The sequence below is a fragment of the Salvelinus sp. IW2-2015 genome, unplaced genomic scaffold, assembly GCF_002910315.2.
Source record: "Salvelinus sp. IW2-2015 unplaced genomic scaffold, ASM291031v2 Un_scaffold1509, whole genome shotgun sequence".
Classification (NCBI taxonomy): Eukaryota; Metazoa; Chordata; class Actinopteri; order Salmoniformes; family Salmonidae; genus Salvelinus; species Salvelinus sp. IW2-2015.
In genome coordinates, this window is record NW_019942953.1 from 87,276 (window position 1) to 110,473 (window position 23,198).

Sequence of the window (23,198 nt, forward strand, 5' to 3'; positions counted from 1 at the left end):
AGAGGTAAGGGTTAGGTGGGGTTAAGGTTAGGTGGTTAGGGTTAGGTTAGGTGGTTAGGGTAGGTTAGGTGGGGGGTTTAGGTAAGGTTAGGGGGTTAGGTTAGGTGTTAAAGTTAGGTGGTTAGGGTTGGGGTTAGAACAGATACAAAACTCCTCTACAAGTTGGTGTTGTTCAGAGCCATGTATTTAGAGAGATGGGACATTGAGGTTCTGCATTATGATGCATTTACATGACACTACAACATTCTATGGCAGCCATGTATCTCCCCATTAACATGACACGGGGAATATTTAAACAACGCCATGTCACTGAATGTCTAGAATTAGAACGATATTTTACAACCTAAAAGTTGGCCCAACTCTCTAAAGTATATGGCTCCGGTGATGTTTGCCCATCATTTTCAACGTCCCTTAGCCTGCTCCCACATCTGTTTGTTCTGGCTTGACCATAGGAGTCACTGTCACATACAACGACCATAGGAGTCACTGTACAGACAACGACCATAGGAGTCACTGTCCCAGACAACGACCATAGGAGTCACTGTCACAGACAACGACCATAGGAGTCACTGTCACAGACAACGACCATAGGAGTCACTGTCACAGACAACGACCATAGGAGTCACTGTCAGACATGACCAACGACCATAGGAGTCACTGTCACAGACAACGACCATAGGAGTCACTGTCCACAGACAAACGACCATAGGAGTCACTGTCCACAGACAACGACCATAGGAGTCACTGTCCCAGACAACGACCATAGAGTCACTGTCACAGACAACGACCATAGGAGTCACTGTCACAGACAATGACCATAGGAGTCACTGTCACAGACAACGACCATAGGAGTCACTGTCACAGACAACGACCATAGGAGTCACTGTCACAGACAACGACCATAGGAGTCACTGCCACAGACAATGACCATAGGAGTCACTGTCACAGACAACGACCATAGGAGTCACTGTACAGACAACGACCATAGGAGTCACTGTCACAGACAACGACCATAGGAGTCACTGCCAGACAACGACCATAGGAGTCACTGTCCCAGACAACGACCATAGGAGTCACTGTCACAGACAACGACCATAGGAGTCACTGTCACAGACACGACCATAGGAGTCACTGTCACAGACAACGACCATAGGAGTCACTGTCACAGACAACGACCATAGAGTCACTGTCCACAGACAACGACCATAGGAGTCACTGGTCACAGACAACGACCATAGGAGTCACTGTCCCAGACAACGACCATAGAGTCCACTGTCCCAGACAACGACCATAGGAGTCACTGTCCAGACAACGACCATAGGAGTCACTGGACAGAGACAACGACCATAGGAGTCACTGTCACAGACAACGACCATAGGAGTCACTGTCACAGACAACGACCATAGGAGTCACTGTCACAGACATACGACCATAGGAGTCACTGTCACAGACAACGACCAAATAGGAGTCACTGTCACAGACAACGACCATAGGAGTCACTGTCACAGACAACGACCATAGGAGTCACTGTCACAGACAACGACCATAGGAGTCACTGTCACAGACAACGCCCATAGGAGTCACTGTCACAGACAACAACCATAGGAGTCACTGTCACAGACAATGACCAACCCTGTCACAGACAGTGCAAACAGATCTGGGAGCAGGGTAGAGAACCTCTCCCTACCTACCTTTTCCCTCGGTGTCGACCACGTCCATGTTGGCGTGATTCTTGGCCAGCAGGGCGACCATGTTGTCATGGCCCAGCTGAGCTGCCAGGATGACGGGCGTACGCCCCTTCTTGTCCTGGATGTTAGGGTGTGCACCCTGGGAGGAAACGGTGGGGAACATCAATAGAGCTAAAGGTTTTATCAAATACATTTGTGAAAAAGTGCTTAACAGTAAAACCTGGTCTAAACCGCCCAAAGAACAAGCAGGAAATATGACGATGGATACTGTAACGGTTCAGGGAATGAGCTAGAGCAGGGCTTGAACCAGAGACTGTATGGCTGCACTCCCACCTACGGCACAAAGGTCCAGACCTCTTGGTAGATGTTGTACTGTAATCACAAATAGGGGTACTACACTAGTATCAGGATTTAAAGTGACAGCGAACCCTGTTTAGGATGAAGGCGACGGTTTTGATAACGCTAAATGATGATTGGTAGACTGGACACCGGGCCTGATAACGCTAAATGATGATTGGTAGACTGGACACCGGGCCTGATAGCGCTAAATGATGATTGTAGACTGGACACCGGGCCTGATAGCAGCTAAATGATGATTGGTAGACTGGCCACCGGGTCCTGATAGCGCTAAATGATGATTGTAGACTGGATCACCGGGCCTGATAGCGCTAATGATGATTGGTAGACTGGACACCGGGCCTGATAAACCTAAATGATGATTGGTAGACTGGACACCGGGCCTGATAGCGCTAAATGATGATTGGTGACTGGACACCGGGCCTGATAGACGCTAAATGATATGGTAGCTGGAACCCGGGCCATAGGCTAAATGATGATTGGTAGACTGGAAGGCCTGATACGCTAAATGATGATTGGTAGACTGGACACCGGGCCTGATAACGCTAAATGATGATTGGTAGACTGGACACCGGGCCTGATACGCTAAATGATGATTGGTAGACTGGACACCGGGCTGATACGCTAAATGATGATTGGTAGACTGGACCACGGGCCTGATAGCGCTAAATGATGATTGGTAGACTGGACACCGGGCCTGATAACGCTAAATGATGATGGTAGACTGGACCGGGCCTGAAACGCTAATGATGATTGGTAGACTGGACACCGGCCTGATAGCGCTAAATGATGATTGGTAGACTGGACACCGGGCCTGATACTAAATGATGATTGGTAGACTGGACACCGGGCCTGATAGCGCTAAATGATGATTGGTAGACTGGACACCGGGCCTGATAGCGCTAAATGATGATTGGTAGACTGGACACCGGGCTGATACGCTAAATGATGATTGGTACTGACCCGGCCTGATAGGTAAAGTGATGGTAGACTGACAGGGCCTGATAACGCTAATGAGTGATTGGTAGACTGACACCGGGCTATACGCTAAATGATGATTGGTAGACGGACACCGGGCTGATAGCGTAAAATGATGATTGTAGACTGGACACCGGGCCTGATAAGCTAAATGATGATGGTAGACTGGACACCGGGCCTGATCAGCGCTAAATGATGATTGGTAACTGGGACACCGGCCTGATAACGACTAAATGATGATTGGTAGACTGGACACCGGGCCTGATAGCGCTAAATGATGATTGGTATGACTGGACACCGGGCCTGATAAGCTAAATGATGATTGGTAGACTGGAACACGGCCTGAAGCGCTAAAATGAGATTGGTAGACTGGACACCGGGCCTGATAGCGCTAAATGATGATTGGCTAGAGCTGGACAACGGCCTGATAGCGCTAAATTGAACAATTGGGGGAAAATTGGTAGACTGGACACCGGGCCTGATAGCGCTAAATGATGATTGGTAGACTGGACACCGGGCCTGATAGCGCTAAATGATGATTGGTAGACTGGACACCGGGCCTACCTGTGAGAGCAGGAAGCGCACCATGTCGGTGTCGTTGGCCACGCAGGCCAGGTGCATGGCGGCGTTTCCCTCGCTGGGCTCTGTCAGGTTGATGAGGTTGGGCACGCCCAGGCGCACCATCTTCTCTATCGCGGGCGTGTCTCCCTCGCGTACGCACTGCAGCAGACGGTACACCTGCAGCACCTCCAGACGATCCTCGGCCACCGCGCTGTGTACGTTCACACCTCCACTCTGGGTCATGGTTGCAGCCTGGGGAGGGAGAGGAGATGGAGAGACGATGGGCAGGGGAGAGAAGAAGAGAGTGAGTGTATATAGGGTGAGTAGGGGAGGAGGTATAGGCAAGGGTTACATTAGATTTTTCTCAAATTGTATTTTCTACCAATACTACTAATAACGCTTACTGTATTTATCTGGACGATTCCACGCCGGGAAAAAAGCCAGAAAATATTTTGGGAATCTCAGATTGTTCTGCCAATTCTCACATTGAAACTTCTTTGGGAGGAAGGATGTTTGAAATGCTTTTTACATTTTTACCACAAACTATTTCAGTGAAAATCATATGTGGACATTTTAGGCTCTTTATAGACCTTCACATGCCTCCTGTAAGGCATCTTTATTGACCTTCACATGCCTCCTGTAAGGCATCTTTATAGACCTTCACATGCCTCCCGTAAGCATCTTTATAGACCTTCACATGCCTCCTGTAATGCCTCTATTAGACCTTCACATGCCTCCCGTAAGGCCTCTTTATAGACCTTCAAATGCCTCCGTAAGCATCTTTATAGACCTTCACATGCCTCCTGTAAGGCATCTTTATAGACCTTCACATGCCTCCCGTAAGGCATCTTTATAGACCTTCACATGCCTCCTGTAAGGCATCTTTATAGACCTTCACATGCCTCCCGTAAGGCCTCTTTATAGACCTTCAAATGCCTCCCGTAAGGCATCTTTATAGACCTTCACATGCCTCCTGTAAGGCATCTTTATAGAACCTTCACATGCCTCCTGTAAGGCCTCTTTATAGACCTTCACATGCCTCCTGTAAGGCATCTTTATAGACCTTCACATGCCTCCTGTAAGGCCTCATGCACCAATTCATGTTGTTACTCCTATGACCAGAGAAAGTGAAATATTCCTTGATATTAAAAAAGACACAAGACACTAATATAAAAACGCAATCTTATCAGAACACTTTGCTATACTCCTTCAGTGCGGCTGCAGTGCTGGTTGTAGCCTGAGTGGAAGTAGAGAGAACACACATTTTATGGCTCATGAAAGTGTTGAACAAAGTGTTGACAATGCTGAATAACAACTTAAACATGAACTCACTCATAAAAACAGCTCTTTGCTCTCTGAAGTTATGGTTCTAACATTTGAGAAATCTCACAGTATTGACTTTGCTGTATGTTCGAGGCTTTTTTTTTTACTGTCTATGGCTCGAGGAAACTGTGCAGACATGGTGATCTGAGCTATCTGATTGGCCTGCGGTAGGCCTATAAGTGCACTTGATTTGCTCTCTGGGCCTGCCGGGTAGGCAGAGTTCTACTTCAGACACAGGAAATTGTTCAAAAAGGAAATAATTTGCCTTCCCGGCGCTAGGGCTGCTGAATCAAGTGCACCTACCACCAACAGCACAACCCCCCCCAAAAAATAGGCTTTATCATTGTTTGTTTTTTTTTAAACAGAAATGTTTGGTGATCGACTAGGAATTCCTTGGAGATCGACCAGTCGATCGCCCGGGTTGATGACCACCGCTCTACAAGTACATCAAATTTCCAGAGTGGGCTCTCTGCTCATTTTTAATTGATGATATATTTAATGAGCACCTCCAACACAGTGAATGGGAAAATGGATTCAAAAAGAACTCCCTCTGCTGGTGATTTACTGAATATGCAATTGTAAAGGACTGCTGTGATTGGTTAATTACCTATAACGTCAATAATGTCATATCTTCAAAAGTACCAGGTAGCCCACTCTGGAAATGTGATGCATTTGAAGAATATAATGTTCCAACATTATTTCTAAAAAATAAATAAAAAATAGTACTTTTTTAGATATTACAATTTTGTTTTGTTTAATAAATGAATGTGATTTAAAAAAAAACATTTCATCAAGACACTGCGTATGTTAGAGCACACTATGAGACGTATAATGACAACAAGATGTCTGTATCATAAGATGTCTGCATCATAGGGTCTTTTAGGAACTATACATGCTATGTATAGGTCTACAAAGAGCATAAAATAGACACTTTCATAATATTCTAAAACATTGTTTTGGATACAAATGTAAAAAGCGTTTCAAACATCCTTCCTCCCAATGACGTTTCTATGTGAGACTTGCCAGAACAATCTGAGATACCAACAATATTTTCGGGCTACCCGATAGCATAGTTCAGGCCCCATAACTTACCCTGTCAAATTCAGTGCCTTCGAATCACTGCTTCTCTACAGTATCCCCAGACAAAAGAGTCCAAATAGCACCATTCCATTCAGCAACATGGTGACACTGCGCTGTTGACCACTGTACCTAACTCGTAACAAATCACTAGTGACAGGACATATTGTTTGGAAGCAGAACCTCTCAGTCTGGGATTTCTCTGGTCGCCGGAGCAACCGCGCACTGTGAGATCACATTCTGAGCTGGTAGAACGGGTCTGCATTCTAAACGCCACAGGCCAGGAATATCAAGTTACTATTGTAAAACTTTATTTCAATGTAACACTGGGTAAATGGTATATGTAAGTAGGCTTTCATGTCAAGTCACTCTGACCTATTTATACATTTAGAAAATGTGCGCAAATAAATAAATCACTTGAAACTTTCCAACACTTTATTCAAGCCATAACCAAATCATTTCTGATACGCTAGCTCAGTGGTTCTCAACTCCGAGCCTGGAGACCCGAGTACTGCTGGTTTTAATTATATCACTCAAATCAGGGACTGATTTAGAGCTGGGACACCAGATGAATCCAATGAACTATCAGGTGAACGCAATTAACTACCAGGTAGAATAGAATACCTGTAGCATACTGTATGAGTTTTCAACAGCGCCATCTTTCGGTTACACTCGGGAACTTTCAGGGGGGAAAACATGTTTCTTCAAAGATGAAGGATAAGCGGCGCAGGCGCACACGCTCAGCAAAGCAGAGCCAGACCGTGCTCGTCTCGCCCTATTGGTGGTCACCTATCTGGGGTTCAAAGACCACACAAGTGTGATATGAGCAACATTGTATCCGAAGTTCAAAGTCCCGTTATTTCACGCAGGGAACATGGGTGACAAAAAGATACTGTGCATCGGGCTGGTATGTCTGGATATTATCAATGTGGTGGACAAATACCCGGAAGAGGACACTGACACCAGGTACGTGATGTTTCATACTGAATGCACTCATCATCTCTGGTGCATTTACCGTTTCAATTACATAGCTACAGTCCTAAAAACACTCACACCCTTTTTATGATTACGGAGCGGAGCGAATAAAGCTCTGCGCCTGCGCAATACTCTCCTACTTAGCTCATTGCGATGCGGGATCCTTGGTACGTCCCTACCCCATTTGAAGTTGACATTTAAAATGGTTAAGGTAAGGGTTAGGGTTGGTTAGAGTAAGGGTAGACGTAAATGTTATGGCTAGGGGCTGTGACAGATCCACTTGTAAACGAACTACACACTTCGCTGTACCACTAGCTTGCAAAAATCATAATGAAATGAGTTTTACGTTAACTTCGATCTCACGTTCTTCACGCCTAGACCTACTAAGATATATCCTACTTGCACTAGACTAGCCCGAAAAGAAACATGAAAGCCGTTGTTTCAATATTGCTACACTAGTCAGTAAATTCACAACAGCAAATGAATGACTTGAAGGAGGGCAGTCATGGGTACTACCAAAACTAAGATATTACAGCTGTCTGTTATTCACCCATGCCTCTGCATGTGCGCACAGGTGTTTGTCTCAACGATGGCAGCGTGGTGGGAACGCGTCCAACTCGTGCACTGTGCTGTCACTCCTTGGCGCTCCCTGTGCGTTCATGGGGTCCCTAGCTCCTGGGCATGTTGCAGAGTAAGTAGCCTGTTGTCAATTTAAAGCAATAAGGCCCGAGGAGGTGTGGTATATGGCCAATATACCACGGCTAAGGGCTGTTCTTAAGCCCGACGCATCGCGGTGTGCCTGGACACAGCCCTTAGCCGTATATCACAATTCCCAGAGGTGCCCTATTGCTATTATAAACTGGTTGCCAACGCAATTAGAGCAGTAAAAATAAATGTTTSGTGGTATACGGTCTGATATACCATGGCTGTCAGCCAATCAGCATTCAGGYCTCAAACCACCCAGTTTATAAAGATTTTACATATGACAAACTCATGGATTATTATAAAAATAATAACATGTATTTTATTCTCTCATCTTAGGTCTACTTTGGGGGATTTATTTCATGTGTTCTGGTAGAATCAATTCTTAGGTCTACTTTTGGGGATTTATTTCATGTGTTTTGGTAGAATCAATTCTTAGGTCTACTTTTGGGGATTTATTTCATGTGTTTTGGTAGAATCAAACCTTAGGTCTACTTTTGGGGATTTATTTCATGTGTTTTGGTAGAATCAATTCTTAGGGCTACTTTTGGGGATTTATTTCATGTTTAGAATCAGTTAAGACAGGCTGTTTTTTGTTTATTTCATGTCCTTTTGGTGTTACAAAGACATCTTCCAAATCTGCCATCATTTATTCCAGTTTTTCCTGAGGTGGTGGTGGTGGTGTGATCGAGAACAGTTATGGATCTCAACAACAATAACTGTCTGTCTAGACATCTCTCTTTCTTATACAGTGACTATATCCCACAGCTTCGTACTAGATGACTTTCAGAAGTACCAGATTGACATCTCTCTCCTATCAGAACACCCTCACAGCTCCTTCCCTACCTCTATGATCATAAGCAATGTGACCACGGGCACTCGCACCATCCTACACATGAACAGGTTTGTGTCTGTGTTTAGGTGTGTGTCTGTGTTTAGGTAGGTGTGTCTGTGTTTAGCTGTGTGTTTAGTTGTGTGTCTGTGTGTGTGTGTGTAGGTTCAATTCAGATATTCTCCTAAAATTCCTCACTCACACTCACTTGCTCACTTCTCCACTTGGGCTCTCCTGTGCTGCTATCCCTGTCTCTACCACTAGGTGGAAACCTGTCCCCACTAACCCCCTGCTCTACCCCATGTCCCAGGTCTGCTTCTCAGAGGTCATAGGTTATGCCCTCGTCTCCCAGTCTGCAGCAAATGTTCCCCCCCCGCTCCGTCCCTTCAGGCCAGAGGAAACACGTGTTATTATTATCATCATTATTTATCACAATAATGATGACATGATATAACGACGATGTATGTAGTATCATTATCATTGGGTTCATTGAGGGTTGCGTGTTTGTGTGTGTCTGTCTCCCTGCTCTGTCAGTTTCATCGTGGGCGATTTCTCTCGCCGCGGGGTGGACATTTCGTCCGTTGCCTGGCAGCGGGAGGGGGAGACCCCATGTGCGTGTTGCGTGGTGTGTCCGCCCAGCGGCTCACGCACGGTCGTCCTCTCCGACACGTAAGACACGCAACGTGGCGGACGATCCGGCGCTGGATCCTGTAATGCTGTGGTTGGGTCTAATACGGGATATGCTGCTCCACTGCAGTAGAATAGAGCCGGAATGGAGCCAGAATGGAGCCAGAATGGAGCCAGAATGGAGCCGGTATAGAGCCGGTATAGAGCCAGAATGGAGCCAGAATGGAGCCAGGATGGAGCCAGAATGTAGCCAGAATAGAGCCAGAATGGAGCGTCACACAACGCTGTAGCCAGATAACTGCCTCACAATATCAGCTCAAAGGGTGTTGTAAGATTGTCATTCTTAGTCAAACTTCTTGAGCCAAGTGAGTGAGTTAATCATTTGTCAGTCAGTTAATAATTAGTGAGTGAGATATTCATTACAGTATAGATGGATGTTACTCAAAGCCAAGTCAGTTAAGGCCATGATACACTAGCAAATTTGAGGCAATATTGCCAATGTATCATCAGTTTTACAGTTTGTAGCAGTATGTCCTGTAAACGTAGGGTTAGGGGCGTGTCTGACTGCAGTGGCGCTGCGTGGGTTAATTCTGGGGATCATCTCTAATTCTACCAATTCGATCATTGCATGCTAAATGTGTTGTTACAATGTCATTTCATCCATTGATAACACTATCATGCGATGTGATTTCCATAGAGAAGTAGTATTCTACCTTTATTTCAACAAGGAACACAGACTGAGACCAAGGTCTCTTTTACAGCTGGGCCCTGCGTGTACATGTTTACACATACAGTTTAGGTACAATGATTAAGAAACTACACAAGACAAACAAAACGATCACAGATAACACAAAAAAATACAGCGGCAGATTATTACATTTACACATAGGTTATTCCCCTAACAGCACAAGAACTTGCATTACCCGAAGCAGTTACAAGCAAAATAAAAATCCTCCAATAAATGTTTAAAATGGGCAAGGGGGACAAGTGTCTCAAGTTTAAGTTTAGTCTGCAGGCTATTCCATAAGCAAGGAGCGTAACAGGAAAAGGCAGCCATAATCAACTCTGTGGAAATCGCAGGCACCTCAAGTGTAATCCATGTTGAGACCTGGTTTTAGGAATTATAATTATGTTGATGAGTGATGATAAATAAGAAGGTCGTTTATTCAGAAGTGCTTTATAGACAAACACGAGAGCATGTTGTTCTCGTCTCAACAGCGAAGTCCAACCCACATTTTGAGATAAAACACAGTGGTGAGTTCTGTAGCTAGCACCTGTAATAAACCTAAGTGTGCAATGATAACTAGCATCCAGCGATTTAAGTGTTGATGCCGTAGCATGTAGATAATATCCCCTTAATCTATAAGAGACATAAAAGTAGTTTGCACAATTTGTCTTCTATTTGTGGAGGACAAACATGTCCTGTTTCTATAGAGGAAGCCTTGCTTGATTTTTTGTTGTTGCCGTTTACACAGTTCATCAACATGCATTCTAAAAGACAGTTTATCATCCAACCATATCACTAAGTATTTCTATGCAGAGACCTGAATAATTCGAGAGCCATCTGAGCTCGTAAGTGCAAGTGTATTTTCAACCAACTTTTTGAACCTATTAAAAATCACAAAATGTGTTTTTTCCCTTTTTGCATTTAATACAAGTTTCAACTTTAAAAAAGACCCTTGTAATATCTTAAAATCTGTCTCCAGCTGCGATAATGCTTGGTCAACCGTTGTAGCAATAGAGTACATGAGTGTCATCAGCATATAGATGAATTTTACACTTTCTTTTACCTCATCACCGATATTGTTTATGTAGAGAGTGAACAGTAATGGACCAAGTATAGAACCTTGTGGGACCCCTTTAACCAACTCCAATGGCTCCGACTGGATGCCGTCAACTCTAACAGCCTGATTTCTATCCTTTAGATAGTCATGAAACCAACGACAGGCTTCCGATCCCAGTCCTATTAACGACAGCTTACCCAAAAGTATCGCATGGTCTACAGTGTCAAAAGCTTTAGACAAAACTATGAACAATGCGGCACAGTACTTTCTATTATCTAGGGAATTAGTAATATAATTTACAACACTGTGTTTAGGTCTGAAGCCAGATTGATTGCTAGAAATAGTATTGTTAACGGTTAAAAATGATTGTACTTGCCTATTCAAGAATTACTCTAGAATTTTAGCCAAACAGGAGGGCTTAGAGATGGTCCGATAATTATCCAATTCACTACCATCACCTCCCTTGGAGTGGTAAAACAAAAGCTGTTTTCCAAGCTTTAGGAATCTTTCCTATGACTGTTTGATTGAAGCTATGCGTCACTGCACTAACAATAATAGGTGCTGCACACTTGAGTAAATATGGATCCAGATTGTCAGCGCCTAATGATTTCTTAGAATCTATAGCAGATAAGACCTCATCTTCTGTGACCTTTTGGAAATTAAAAACCGGCTTACTGTGTTCCACATCAGCTGAAGGCCGAGGGGCTGAAACAATAGACCGGTCAGGATCATGTTGGACATTTTTTCTTTCAAAAAGAAAACCAGCAGAAATAAAGTGCTTATTAAAAACACCACAAATTTAAGTTTGATCGCTGACGATCCCAGATTCCGATGTAATTTGCTTTGGCAGGGACGTCGAGGAGTTTCCTCGTTTAAGTGAGTTAACAGTTTTCCAGAATTTAGAGGGATCACCAGCAGACTCTGTCATAGCATCAAGAAAATACCTAGATTTTRCCCCCTTTTTTTCCCGGTCCATTTATTTTTTAATTGCCTAAAAAGCAGCCAATCAGCTAGTAGGGTGGGAGTATGAACGTTCCCTCGTTTCAAAATGAGTTTTCTGTTAAACTTGGTAGGGTGCATTTCTAGGGCTCTATGGTTTAACATGACAACCAATCGGATTTGAGATTGACACCCTCCTCCCAGTTTTTGATTATGAACTCAGTAGCCTAACTTTTCTCATTCTAATCTATTCTATATCTATTAAGCTGGCTTGATTTCCTATCCCAGCCTGGTCTCATAGACTAGACGTWACATATAAATGTAAATCCGGGGACACTCAAATTCGTATGATATGTTACGTTTGGTATGTTTACGAAAGACAGAAGGTTACTTTAAGGCAAAAACTAAAGTAGGGTGTTTGGTTAGGTTGGATGAGCAGGCATATAAAGCAAATGTCTAGCAACCCAAAGGCTGCGCGTTAGAATTTCATCATGGACAAATGTAACATTTTTGCTAACTAGCTACTTTTTAGCTACTTTGTAACTACTTAGCTAAACCTTCCACTAATCTTAACCCTTTTAACCTGACTCCTCAACCCTAACCCCTAGCCTAGCTAACATTAGCAACCTAGCTAATGTTAGAGTATTTGCCACCTAGCTAATGTTAGCTACAACAAATTGGAATTCGTAACATATGATACATTTTTGCAAATTCGTAGCATATTGTACGAATTGCAGTTCATAACATATCATACGAAATGGATAATGGACATCCACAAATTAATACATACCATACGAAACATAACATATCATTTTTATTTCACCATTATTTAATCTGGTAGGCCAGTTGAGAACAAGTTCTCATTTACAACTGTGACCTGGCATACTAATCGTACTAATTATGTCCCGGAATAACATTTACTATGTTACATCTACTCCTGAGTCCAGGTTGCCTATCCAATAAGGTTAATAATAATTTTGTTTACAAAAGGAAATCTTTGTTTATCTCTTTCCCCCTCCACCCCCTGTCTATTCCCCCCTCTCTTCCCCCTGTCTCTTATACACATCTAGATGTGTATAAGAGACATCTCCAACTCCCCTCTCCCTCTCTTCCCCCTTCTCTTTCCCCTCTTCTCCCTCTCTTCCCCCTCTCTTTCTCTCTCTTCCCCCTTCCTCCCCTCTCTCCAACTCCCCTCTCCCTCTCTTCCCCCTTCTCTTTCCCCTCTTCCCCCTCTCCCTCTCTTTCTCCACCCCCCCTCTCTCTCTCAGAACGCCCTTAAAATGATTACTTTACCCTCTGAAGGTCATGAGATCCACTCAATTAGACCTGTCTCTTATACACATCTAGATGTGTATAAGAGACAGCTCTAACCCCTCTCCCTCTCTCCAACTCTCCCCTCTCCCTCTCTTCCCCCTCTCTCCAACTCTCTTCTCTCTCTTCCTCCCTCTCTTCCCCCTTCTCTTTCCCCTCTTCTCCCTCTCTTTCTCCACCCCCCCTCTCTCTCTCAGAAACCTGCCTGATGTGTCAGCAGCAGACTTCTCTGAGGTAGATCTCAGTCAGTACAAATGGATCCACTGGGAGGTGAGCTCACAGAGGTTATAGAACACTCTACTCTAGATTTAGGTTCAACTTTGACCTTATTGATCAAATCAAATGTTATTTGTCACATTCGCCAAATACAACATGTGTAGACCTTACAGTGAAATACTTGCTTACAAGACCTTAACCAACAATGCAGTTTTATGAAAATAATAATTAATAAAATCACAATAATGCGGCTTTATACAGAGGGTACTGGTACCGAGTCCATGTGAGGGGGTACAGGTTAGTRGAGGTAATTTACACTAGTAGGTTGGGGTAAAACGACTATGCATAGATAATAAACAGCAAGTTGCAGCAGTGTAAAAACAAAGGGGTGGATCCATGTAAATAGTCTGGGTGGCCATTTTATTAATTGTTCAGCTGTCTTATAGCTTGGAGGTAGAAGCTGTTAAGGAGCCTTTTGGTCCTAGACTTGGCATTCTGGTACCGCTTGCCGTGCGGTAGCAGAGAGAACCGTCTATTACTTGGGTGACTGGAGTCTTTGACAATGTATTGGGCCTTCATCTGACACCGCCTAGTATAGAGGTRCTGGAGGGCAAGAAGCTTGGCCCCTGTGATATACTGGGATGTATGCACTACCCTTTGTAGCGCCTTATGCCGAGCAGTTACCAGACCAGGTGGTGATGCAACCAGTCAGGATGCCCTCGATGATGCCGCTGTATAACTTTTTTGAGGATCTGAGGACCCATGCCAAATCTTTTCACTCTCCTGAGGGGGAAAAGGGCATTGTCGTGCCCTCTTCACAACTTTTTTGGTGTGTTTGGAACATGATAGTTTGTTGGTGATGTGGACACCAAGGAACTTGAAACTCTCGACCCGCTCCACTACAGTCCTGTTGATGTTAATYGGGGCGTGTTCAGCCCTCCTTTTCCTGTAGTCCACGATCATCTCCTTTGTTTTGCCTACCACAGTTGTGTCGTCAGCGAACTTAATGATGGTGTGGAAGTCGTGCTTGGCCACGCAATCGTGGGTGAACAGGGAGTACAGGAGGGGACTAAGCACGCTCCCCTGAGGGGCCCTCGTGTTGAGGATCAGCGTGGCAGATATGTTGTTGCCTACTCTTACCACCTGGGGGCGGCCTGTCAGGAAGTCCAGGATCCAGTTGCAGAGGGAGGTGTTTAGTCCCAGGGTCCTTAGCTTAGTGATGAGCTTTGTGGGCACTATGGTGTTGAACGCTGAGCTGTTGTCAAGGAACAGCATTCTAATCTGTGGGTCTGTTGGTGCGTTATGCGAATTAGAGTGGGTCTAGGGTTTCCGGGATGATGATGCTGTTAGCCATGACCAGCCTTTCAATGCACTTCATGGCTACTGACGTGTGTGCTACGGGGCGTTAGTCATTTGGCAGGTTACTTTCGCTTTCTTGGGAACAGAGACTATGGTGGTCCACTTAAAACATGTAGGTATTACAGACTTGGTCAGGGAGAGTTAAAAAATGTCAGTGAAGACTCTTGGCAGTTGGTCCGCGCATGCTCTGAGTACATGTCCTTGGTAATCCGTCTGGCCCTGCGGCCTTGTGAATGTTGACCTGTTTAAATGTCTTGCTCACATCGGCTACGGAGAGCGTGATCACACAGTCATCCGGATACTCTACTCAGAGGCTAAAGGGGCAATCGATTGCTTGGACTTTGAAATCAATAATCAATGGCTATATATCATTAAAGAACATAACTTATATATGCCTCATAAGCTTCGTTCAGCTGCGTAACCCCATAACCCAAAGTATAAGCTTGTTTTACGCCATTGTTTGTAAACAATGTAACTGTAAAACACATGGTTAAAACAATCATTTTAATGTCATGGATGATCAGTCCTTTTCATCCATAGCCCTGTCTCTGAATTTGTGAGTGGTTACATTTCTCCAGACCCATCCCTAAACTGTTTACCTAGAAAGGTGTCTTGGGTGTCCACTTTTGCTGTTATTTGAACTGTAGATCGCCCCTTTAACATTTATTTCATAGAGCTCTATATTTAATCATGATTCAACCATTTTTGTATCATGTACTGTTTATAACACTTAAAATACAAACATGTTATAAACATGACCAAGAGTGAAACATCCATGACAGGTTCTGGTCATGTTTGACACATGTTTGACACATGTTTGACACATGACAGGGCCGTAATGCTGAGGAGCAGGTGAAGATGATCCAGCAGGTGGAGCTGTCTAACAACACGTTGCCACAGCAACACAGGATCACCGTATCCGTGGAGATAGAGAAGACCAGGGAGCCTCTGTACCAGCTCTTCCACTATGGTGATGTGGTACGACGCCCTCACTGATAGCATGAGTATCACCCATAACACTCTGGAACAATGCCCCCCGACAACATCTAGACAGACAATGCTCTTTAGGAATGTTGTATCAAAAACATGTTCAGCGTTCTCTACAGGTTTGGAGATAGATATTATTTATTTATTATTTTTATTATGAGTGTCTTGCGTCTTCAGGATGCCCAGCCCACATGGCCTTATAAGGATGCCCAGTCCACATGGCCTTATAAGGATGCCCAGTCCACATGGCCTTATAAGGATGCCCAGTCCACATGGCCTTAATAAGGATGCCAAGTCCACATGGCCTTAATAAGGATGCCCAGTCCACATGGCCTTAATAAGGATGCCCAGTCCACATGGCCTTAATAAGGATGCCCAGTCCACATGGCCTTAATAAGGATGCCCAGTCCACATGCCCTTAATAAGGATGCCCAGTCCACATGGCCTTATAAGACACGATTCATAGTTTGCATTTTAAAAGTGGAGTGGTTTCACTGAGGTACTATGTAAGCAATAACAGTGCATGCGTCATATGATTTATATAACATGTATAGAATGATAGTTTACTATTTATCCTGATTATGTCATTGCTGGCATTAAAGAGGGCATTACGAAACCTGGTAACTGTCATAACACTGCCCTGTACCTGACCTGAAGCAACGTCTCCTCTCCAGGTGTTTGTCAGTAAGGATGTGGCCATGCACTTTGGCTTCCACTCCGCTGCCAGTGCTCTGAAGGGCCTCTACCACAGAGTGAAGAAAGGGTGAGTGGACACACAGATGAAGGAAGAGAGCGAGGGACAGGCAGGTAGGTAGAGAGACAGATGGATGGAAAGATGGCTGGAAAGAGTGACTGACTGACAGACAGACGGATTGGYAAAAAGAGGGTGAGGATGTGGGGGGGATACAGTCTAAAACTTTATGCCACTGTTAACTCTTCATATTCTGATCCAGTTTTCCATTGTAGTCTCAACACCTGAAAGTAGGCTTCCTGTGTTCCAGGGCTGTCCTCATATGTGCCTGGGCAGAGAAAGGGGCCGATGCGATGGGTCCTGATGGCATAGTGGTCCACTCAGATGCCTTTCCACCGGAGGCCGTTGTGGACACGCTCGGAGCAGGCGACACTTTCAATGCTTCAGTGATCTACACCCTGTCAAATGGTGAGATGATATTACTTTTTTAAATATTTTTTTTTACACATAGTCAAATGGTAAGGTGATATTTGTATTTTCTACACCCACAATGCAATCAATCATCTATTGTCTCCCTCTCCCCTGGTAGGAGGAGGAGTACAGGAAGCTCTCACGTTCGGTTGCCAGGTGGCAGGCAGGAAGTGTGGTGTCCACGGATATGACGAAATAGTGACAAAGAAAGAGTGAAGAATAACGTGCACTGTAGATGGAGGGTTTTTGACATAACAGTACACTTTATTTAAAATTCTACAAACACAAACTTGGCAGTAGGTATAGGAACGTTTTGTCACGTCTCAACACTCAGCAAAACAGCATTAGAGGTACTATTAGTTTTTACAGACACAGTTCAAGCCAAACCCCTGTGTTTTGGAGGTTAAAGTAATTATTTAGACGTTTTTTTCTCGTCTTTCACTATTGTTGTTTCCTCCCAACCATTGTTAGCTGTTTCATTAAGCAATGTCCAGATTCTCCTGGCTAGCATTTTTTGAAATTCTAGCAATGCTAGCGGAAGTGGGTTGGATCAGTTAGCCACACATTCAAAGGCACAGGGCCTAAAACCTAACTTATGGTGATTTTAACAAAACGTTCTTGCAATAAAACAGAATAAATATAACATTTGTCGTTATCTGGCAACAAAGAGTCTTGTAAGTCTTTCTCAGGGGCCGTGGTTCTTTCTCAGGGGCCTTGGTTCTTTCTCAGGGGCCCCACCGAAATCGGCTGTTCATGTCAAACAGTTTTTGTATATATTTCAGTTTCTGTGATGTGTAAAGTGCAATATTGGGATGCAATCAAAAAGATTTAACTCTTTATCTGTCAATGGTACAGGTGGGTTCTCTATAGCCCCATAACCAATGTGTGTAGGTGATATCAATTGTCTTCAAAGTAATTTGTTTCAAGATACCAAGAAACCTCTGTTGATCCTGATTTAGTCCCACACAATAAAGTGAGCAACATCAAGAGGTTCATCTGAAGCAAAATGCATCATACGGTGAACTATCGTGTATTTGAAAGTTCGTATATCTTGAAACTTGATCGCTGACATGAAAACATTTGGGACTGCATGTCATAGAGGACTGATGAAACAATACCCAAAGTGTTTTATTTTGTGGATTTCTACCTTTAACTGACCCACATTTACTACAATTTGAGCCGTTGGAGAGATCAGCAACGTGAGCTGTACTGTTACATCGTGGCCAACGTTCTTGAGAATATCAAATATTAATTTTCACAAGTCTGCCTGCCTCAGTTTGTCATTGATGGCAATTTGCATATACTCCAGAATGTTATGAAGAGTGATCAAAATGAAATTGCAATAATTCAAAGTCCCTCTTTTCCATGCAAGGAAGCTGATCCCAAAAAACATATTCCACTGAATTTCAGCCCTGACACAAAGGACCAGCGACATTAATATCAGTGATTCTTTCGTTACACAGGTGTGAGTGTTGACGAGGACAGGTGAGATCACTGTCATGATTGGATTGAGTTTGAAATAACAGACCTGGCAGCTTGAAAAGGAGGGTGGTGCTTGGATCATTGTTCTTCCTTTGATCAACATGTTACCTCAAGGAAACACATTGCCGTCATCCCATTGCTTGCACAAAAAGGGCTTCAAGGCAAGATATTGCTGCGTAAGATTGCCACCTATCAACCATTTATCGGATCATCAAAGAACTTCGAAGGAGAGCGGTTTCAATTGTTGTGAAGAGGCTTCGAGGGCGGCCCAAAAAGTCCAGCAAAGCGCCAGGGCCGTCTCCTAAAGTTGATTCAGCTGCGGGATCGGGCACCACCAGTTAAGAGCTCGCAAGTTGATGAGACTTTGTGTGTGCTGTTGTTGGTTTCAGATCTAGGCCAGCAGAGCCACTTCTTCAGGAAAACATCGGACGACTGATATTCTGCAAAAGGTACAGGGGATTTGGACGCTAGAGGACTGGGTACAGATAGTTTCTCTGATGATCCCCTTCGATGTTGGCGCTCCGGAAAAAAGCTTGTTCCGGAGAGTCAAGGTGAGCGCTCATCAGTCCTGTGTTATGCCACAGTAAGTATTGAGACATTCATGGTTGGGGTTGCTTCTTCAGCAAGAGTGGGCTCCCTCACAGAATTTTGCCTAATAACAGCCATGAATAAGATTGGTGACAGACACATCCTCGAGAGCAACTTCTCCCAACCATCCGGAACGTTTGGTGTTGAGAAGCATGCTTTTCCAGTGATGGAGACCTTGTCAGGCAAAAGTGATAACTAAGTGGTCGGGGAACAAAACATCGATATTGGCGGTCCATGGCCAGGAACTCCCGACCTTATCCCATTGAGAACTTGTGGTCAATCCTCAAGAGGCGGTGGAGAACACAAACGCACAAAATTCTGAAATACGCATTGATTATGAAGAATGGGCTGCCATCAGTCGGCTGAGCCCAGAAGTTAATTGACAGCATGCCAGGCGGATTGCAGAGGTCTGAAAAAGAAGGGTCAACACTGCAAAATATGTGACATTTTTACATCAACTTCATGTAATTGTCATAAAAGCCGTTGACACCTTTGAAATGCTTGTATTTCACTTCAGTATTCCATATTACATCTGACAAGATATCTAAGACACTGAGCAGCACAACTTGTGGAAATTAAATATTTGTGTCAGTCTCAAACTTTTGGCCACGACTGTAGGATTACTTGTCTACAAATAGTTTCCCTGTGAAATAGATATATATTTTTTTTAAATTAAGATTAGCAGAGCTACGCCTCACCCGGTTAGGCATCCCCCACCAATACACAGGCAAACCAGACGTGGATTGGATTGGACAAAGCTTGTGGGTCGTTAAGAACCATTTCCTAGAATCTCTGCCTGCAGCACAGTAGTGGATAATGCTAGAAATAATGGTAAACACAGGCTCAAAAAGCGCATCGTAAACACGGCTACCTACTATTGAGCTCTAGTTCAACGTCGTACCCATTCAGAACCCAAAATAGATCTTTTTTACTACAATGTTTGTAAACGATATAAATGTAACAAAACACTGTATAGCGTTGTATAAAACATGGTTAAAATCTGATTAGTTTTCGGTCAGTCGTGGCATCCGGTAGCTCTATGAATTTTAGGGTTATATGTATACAGTTCTCAGCTTTTTACAAACAGAGGCGGGTGGCTGCATGTTATGTTTCAATTAAGGATTATAGCTTTTAACTCTCTACTCCTATGGTCTCTCTCTATTCATCTATGTGCCATCTCCCTAGGCCATCTACAAAATGGTAGTCCTCTGTCATGAAGATGCCAGAAGACGGTCCACCCTGAGAAAGGGAACAGATTTCAGACAGATGACTAAACAAATGAATGGTGAGGAACCTGCACGGGATTCGTTCCCAAATGCACCATATTCCACAAATTACAGGGAATGGGACCATTTTCGACTAATATGGGGATTAAGGGCCATTTGGACTATATGGGGAATAGGGAGCCATTGGACTATTCGGCGGAATGAGCCATTTTGGATATATGAGGGAATCGGACCTTTGGCTATATGGGGAATAGGAGAGCCATGGGACATTATGGGAATAGGTAGCCATTTGGGACTATATGGGGAATAGGGAGCATTGGAACTATTATGGGGAATAAGGAGCCATTTGGACATATCCAACCAGACTTTTTAGTTGCAAGCCTTCACTGTTAAGGGGCTTTCTTCTGTGGCTATTCACTACCGGCCATAAAGGGTAGGTAAAAAGAAACTTACTGCTGGTTTTATTTTCTCCCTGATATTTGATAAGTTGGATAGGTTCGATTCATTTGATAGCTTGATAGTTGAAGTTTGATATTTGATAGTTTGGTAGCTTGATAGGTTGATAGTCTGATAGTTCGATAGTCTGATAGTTCAACAGTGATAGTCAGATAGTTCACAGTATTGATAGCTGGATAGTTCAACACGTTTGATTGTCAGATAGTTCAAAGTTTGTAGTCTGGATAGTCAACAGTTTGATAGTTGATAGTTCAACAGTTTGATCAGGATTGAAAGAGAGAATTTCAAAACCACACAGTGTTTTGGCACATAATTTATGGCTGCTTCTATTAGGTGAATCTCAAAGCTAAAAGTGGATAAGGGCGCCTCTTCTTTATGTGAAGCATAAGAAACATGGACTCGACATAGCGCCTTAACCTAAATCTAGCGACCTGTCAAAGGGTTGGATCTCTGGTTGTAACAGCCATGTTGGGTTGATAGTCTTGGATGGAGTTTGAGTATGTGTTGATCCCTGATGGGAATTGAACCCAGGACCTTCCACTGGCCACACAGGATTAGCCTATGATTAGAGCGTTGGCCTGTAACTGAATGTAGGTAATTAAAATATTGTTTGTTCAACCCCTGAGCAGGCCCAGTTAACCCACTGTTTCCCTGAGTGCCAAAGATGTGGTGTTGATTATGGCAGCCCCGTACCTCTTGAATCACAGAGGTTGGGTTAATGCAGAAGATGCTTCGTTGTAAAACACTACGGTATCCCCCTTCTCTTTTCCCCACAGGCTAAGTGGATAGCTTTGGAATGAGCCACACAGGCAAGTGATAGTTTAGAACTGAGCCACACAATAGTCCAGTTGTCTGCAGTAGTTAAAAAATAGGTTTTACCTTTACTTAAGTCAGGTTTAAAACAGATTTAATTTACAATGACGGCCTTAGAACAGCTGGAGTAACTGCCATCGTCAGGGGTCAGAACAACAGATTTGTACCTTTGTAACTCGGGGATTCAACTTGACAACTTTTGGTTTCTAGTCCACGCTCTAACCATAGGCTAACCTGGCCGCCCCCTACGACTCAACCACTGGCTACGCTTCGCCCCAGCAGTGCGAAGAGGAATTCAGTGTGTGAGAGGGGACCACTTTGAGACTACTGGGAATGAACCCTTTCTCTGCCTCCACCCATTAGCTCTTACTTTAACCTTTTGAATGAATAAACGACAGTTCCTCATTCCATCACGTGGCTTATGTATTGCAAAGATGTCCCTGGAGGAATCATCAAAGGTTGCCAAGAAGGAGGCCCGTCAAATAGTTCCGCCTGTTACAGTTGACCCAGCGAGTGCCATCAGTTCTGAACACACACACTACTTTTAACCCACCGGTCACCTGACTATGGAGATTATATAAATATGTATTATCATCCACTTTGTTTGAAGATCGTTTGATTAGTACCGTTTAAGTTTCATTTCAAATACATTAGGAGGATAAATGTTTATAAATGTAATCATTTTCATTTATTGTGATTTACTGTAAACTGTAAGTTATGAGTCTCATAAGTATGTTTTAGTATTCTGGATCGTTGTTGTTGTGCAAACGAATGACATCCAGAAATACTGAGTATTGCATATACAGTATCAGCCCCGTGAGAAGCCAAGGCCCAATGAGAAAGAACAAGGCCCCTGAGAAAGAAGACACAAGGCCCTCTGAAAAGAACCAAGGCCTGAGAAGACCACGGCCCTGGAAAGACCACGGCCCTGAGAAAGAACCACGGCCCGCTGAGAAAGACCACGGCCCCTGAGAAAGAACCACGGGCCCTGAGAAGAGAACCACGGCCCCTTGAGAAAGAACCACGGCCCCTGAGAGAACACGGCCCCTGGAAGAACCAGGCCCCTGAGAGAAAGAACCAAGGCCCTGAGAAAGACCCAAGCCCCTGAGAAAGAACCACCGGCCCCCTGAGAAGAACAGGCCCCTGAGAAACAAGGCCGCTGAGAAAGACACGGCTCCTAGAAAGAACCACGGCCCCTGAAGAAAGAAACGCCCCTGGAGAAAAACAGGCCCTGGAAAGACCAAGCCCTGAGAAAAACCAGGCCCCTGAGAGAAAGAACAAGCCCTGAGAAGAACAGGCCCCTGAGAAAAACCAAATGCCCCCTGAGAAAGAACCAGGCCCGAAAAGAAAAGGCCCCCTGAGAAAGCAACCAAGGCCCTGAGAAAAAACCAAGGGCCCCGTAGCAGCGAAAAGAACCACGCCCTGAGAAGACCACGGCCCTGAGAAGAACACGGACCCCTGGAAGCCAGCTGAGAACCAAGCCCGCGTGAGAAAGAACCAAGGCCCCTGAGAAGAACCACGGCCCTGAGACAAGAGACCACGCCCCTGAGAAAGCAACCCACGGCCCTGAGAAAGAACCACGCGCCGCTGAAGAAAGAACCGCCCCTGAGAAGAACCAACGGCCCTCTGGAGAAGAGACCGGGCCCCTGAGAAAACCAGCCCGTGCTGAGAAAACCAAGGCCCCTGAGAAAGACCACGGCCCCTGAGAAAGCCCACGAGCCCCTGAGAAGAACCACGGCCCTGAGAAAGAACCAC

The 23,198-nt window shown here is 44.4% G+C and overlaps 2 protein-coding genes across 9 annotated transcripts in view; one reads left to right on the top strand and one right to left on the bottom strand.

Moving 5' to 3' along the window:
• The window catches only part of LOC112071066 (ankyrin repeat and EF-hand domain-containing protein 1-like), a 22,917-nt gene extending 16,702 nt beyond the window's left edge, over positions 1 to 6,215 (bottom strand). The window contains exons 1-3 of the mRNA XM_024138522.1: positions 6,000 to 6,215; positions 3,588 to 3,836; positions 1,692 to 1,827 (exon numbers count right to left, since the gene is read on the bottom strand). Of these exons, the coding sequence (XP_023994290.1) occupies positions 1,692 to 1,827; positions 3,588 to 3,827 (376 nt within the window). The 5' untranslated portion in view covers positions 3,828 to 3,836; positions 6,000 to 6,215. The remainder of the gene's footprint in view (positions 1 to 1,691; positions 1,828 to 3,587; positions 3,837 to 5,999) is intronic.
• Positions 6,216 to 6,718: 503 nt separating this feature from the next.
• On the top strand, positions 6,719 to 17,521 carry khk (ketohexokinase). 8 transcript variants are annotated; one of them, XM_024138524.2, is made up of 9 exons: positions 6,720 to 6,950; positions 7,534 to 7,650; positions 8,430 to 8,564; positions 9,028 to 9,162; positions 13,352 to 13,424; positions 15,561 to 15,707; positions 16,391 to 16,479; positions 16,718 to 16,875; positions 16,997 to 17,521. In XM_024138524.2, exons 1-9 carry the CDS (start codon positions 6,859 to 6,861, stop codon positions 17,092 to 17,094), a joined length of 1,044 nt encoding a protein of 347 aa, XP_023994292.1. In that variant the 5' UTR covers positions 6,720 to 6,858; the 3' UTR covers positions 17,095 to 17,521. The 8 variants fall into 8 exon arrangements, with proteins under 8 accessions (XP_023994296.1, XP_023994293.1, XP_023994292.1 ...); XM_024138528.2 differs by lacking the exon at positions 15,561 to 15,707 and having other exon boundaries at positions 6,719 to 6,950; XM_024138525.2 differs by lacking the exon at positions 7,534 to 7,650 and having other exon boundaries at positions 6,719 to 6,950.
• Positions 17,522 to 23,198: the final 5,677 nt, after the last annotated feature.

Bases quoted from the DNA above. Each gene is read 5' to 3' on its own strand.
- khk (XM_024138524.2), top strand. From the start codon at position 6,859: ATGGGTGACAAAAAGATACTGTGCATCGGGCTGGTATGTCTGGATATT. The intron at 6,951-7,533 runs GTACGTGATGTT...ATGTGCGCACAG, and splicing joins GAAGAGGACACTGACACCAG to GTGTTTGTCTCAACGATGGC. The intron at 13,425-15,560 runs GTGAGCTCACAG...GACACATGACAG, and splicing joins ACAAATGGATCCACTGGGAG to GGCCGTAATGCTGAGGAGCA.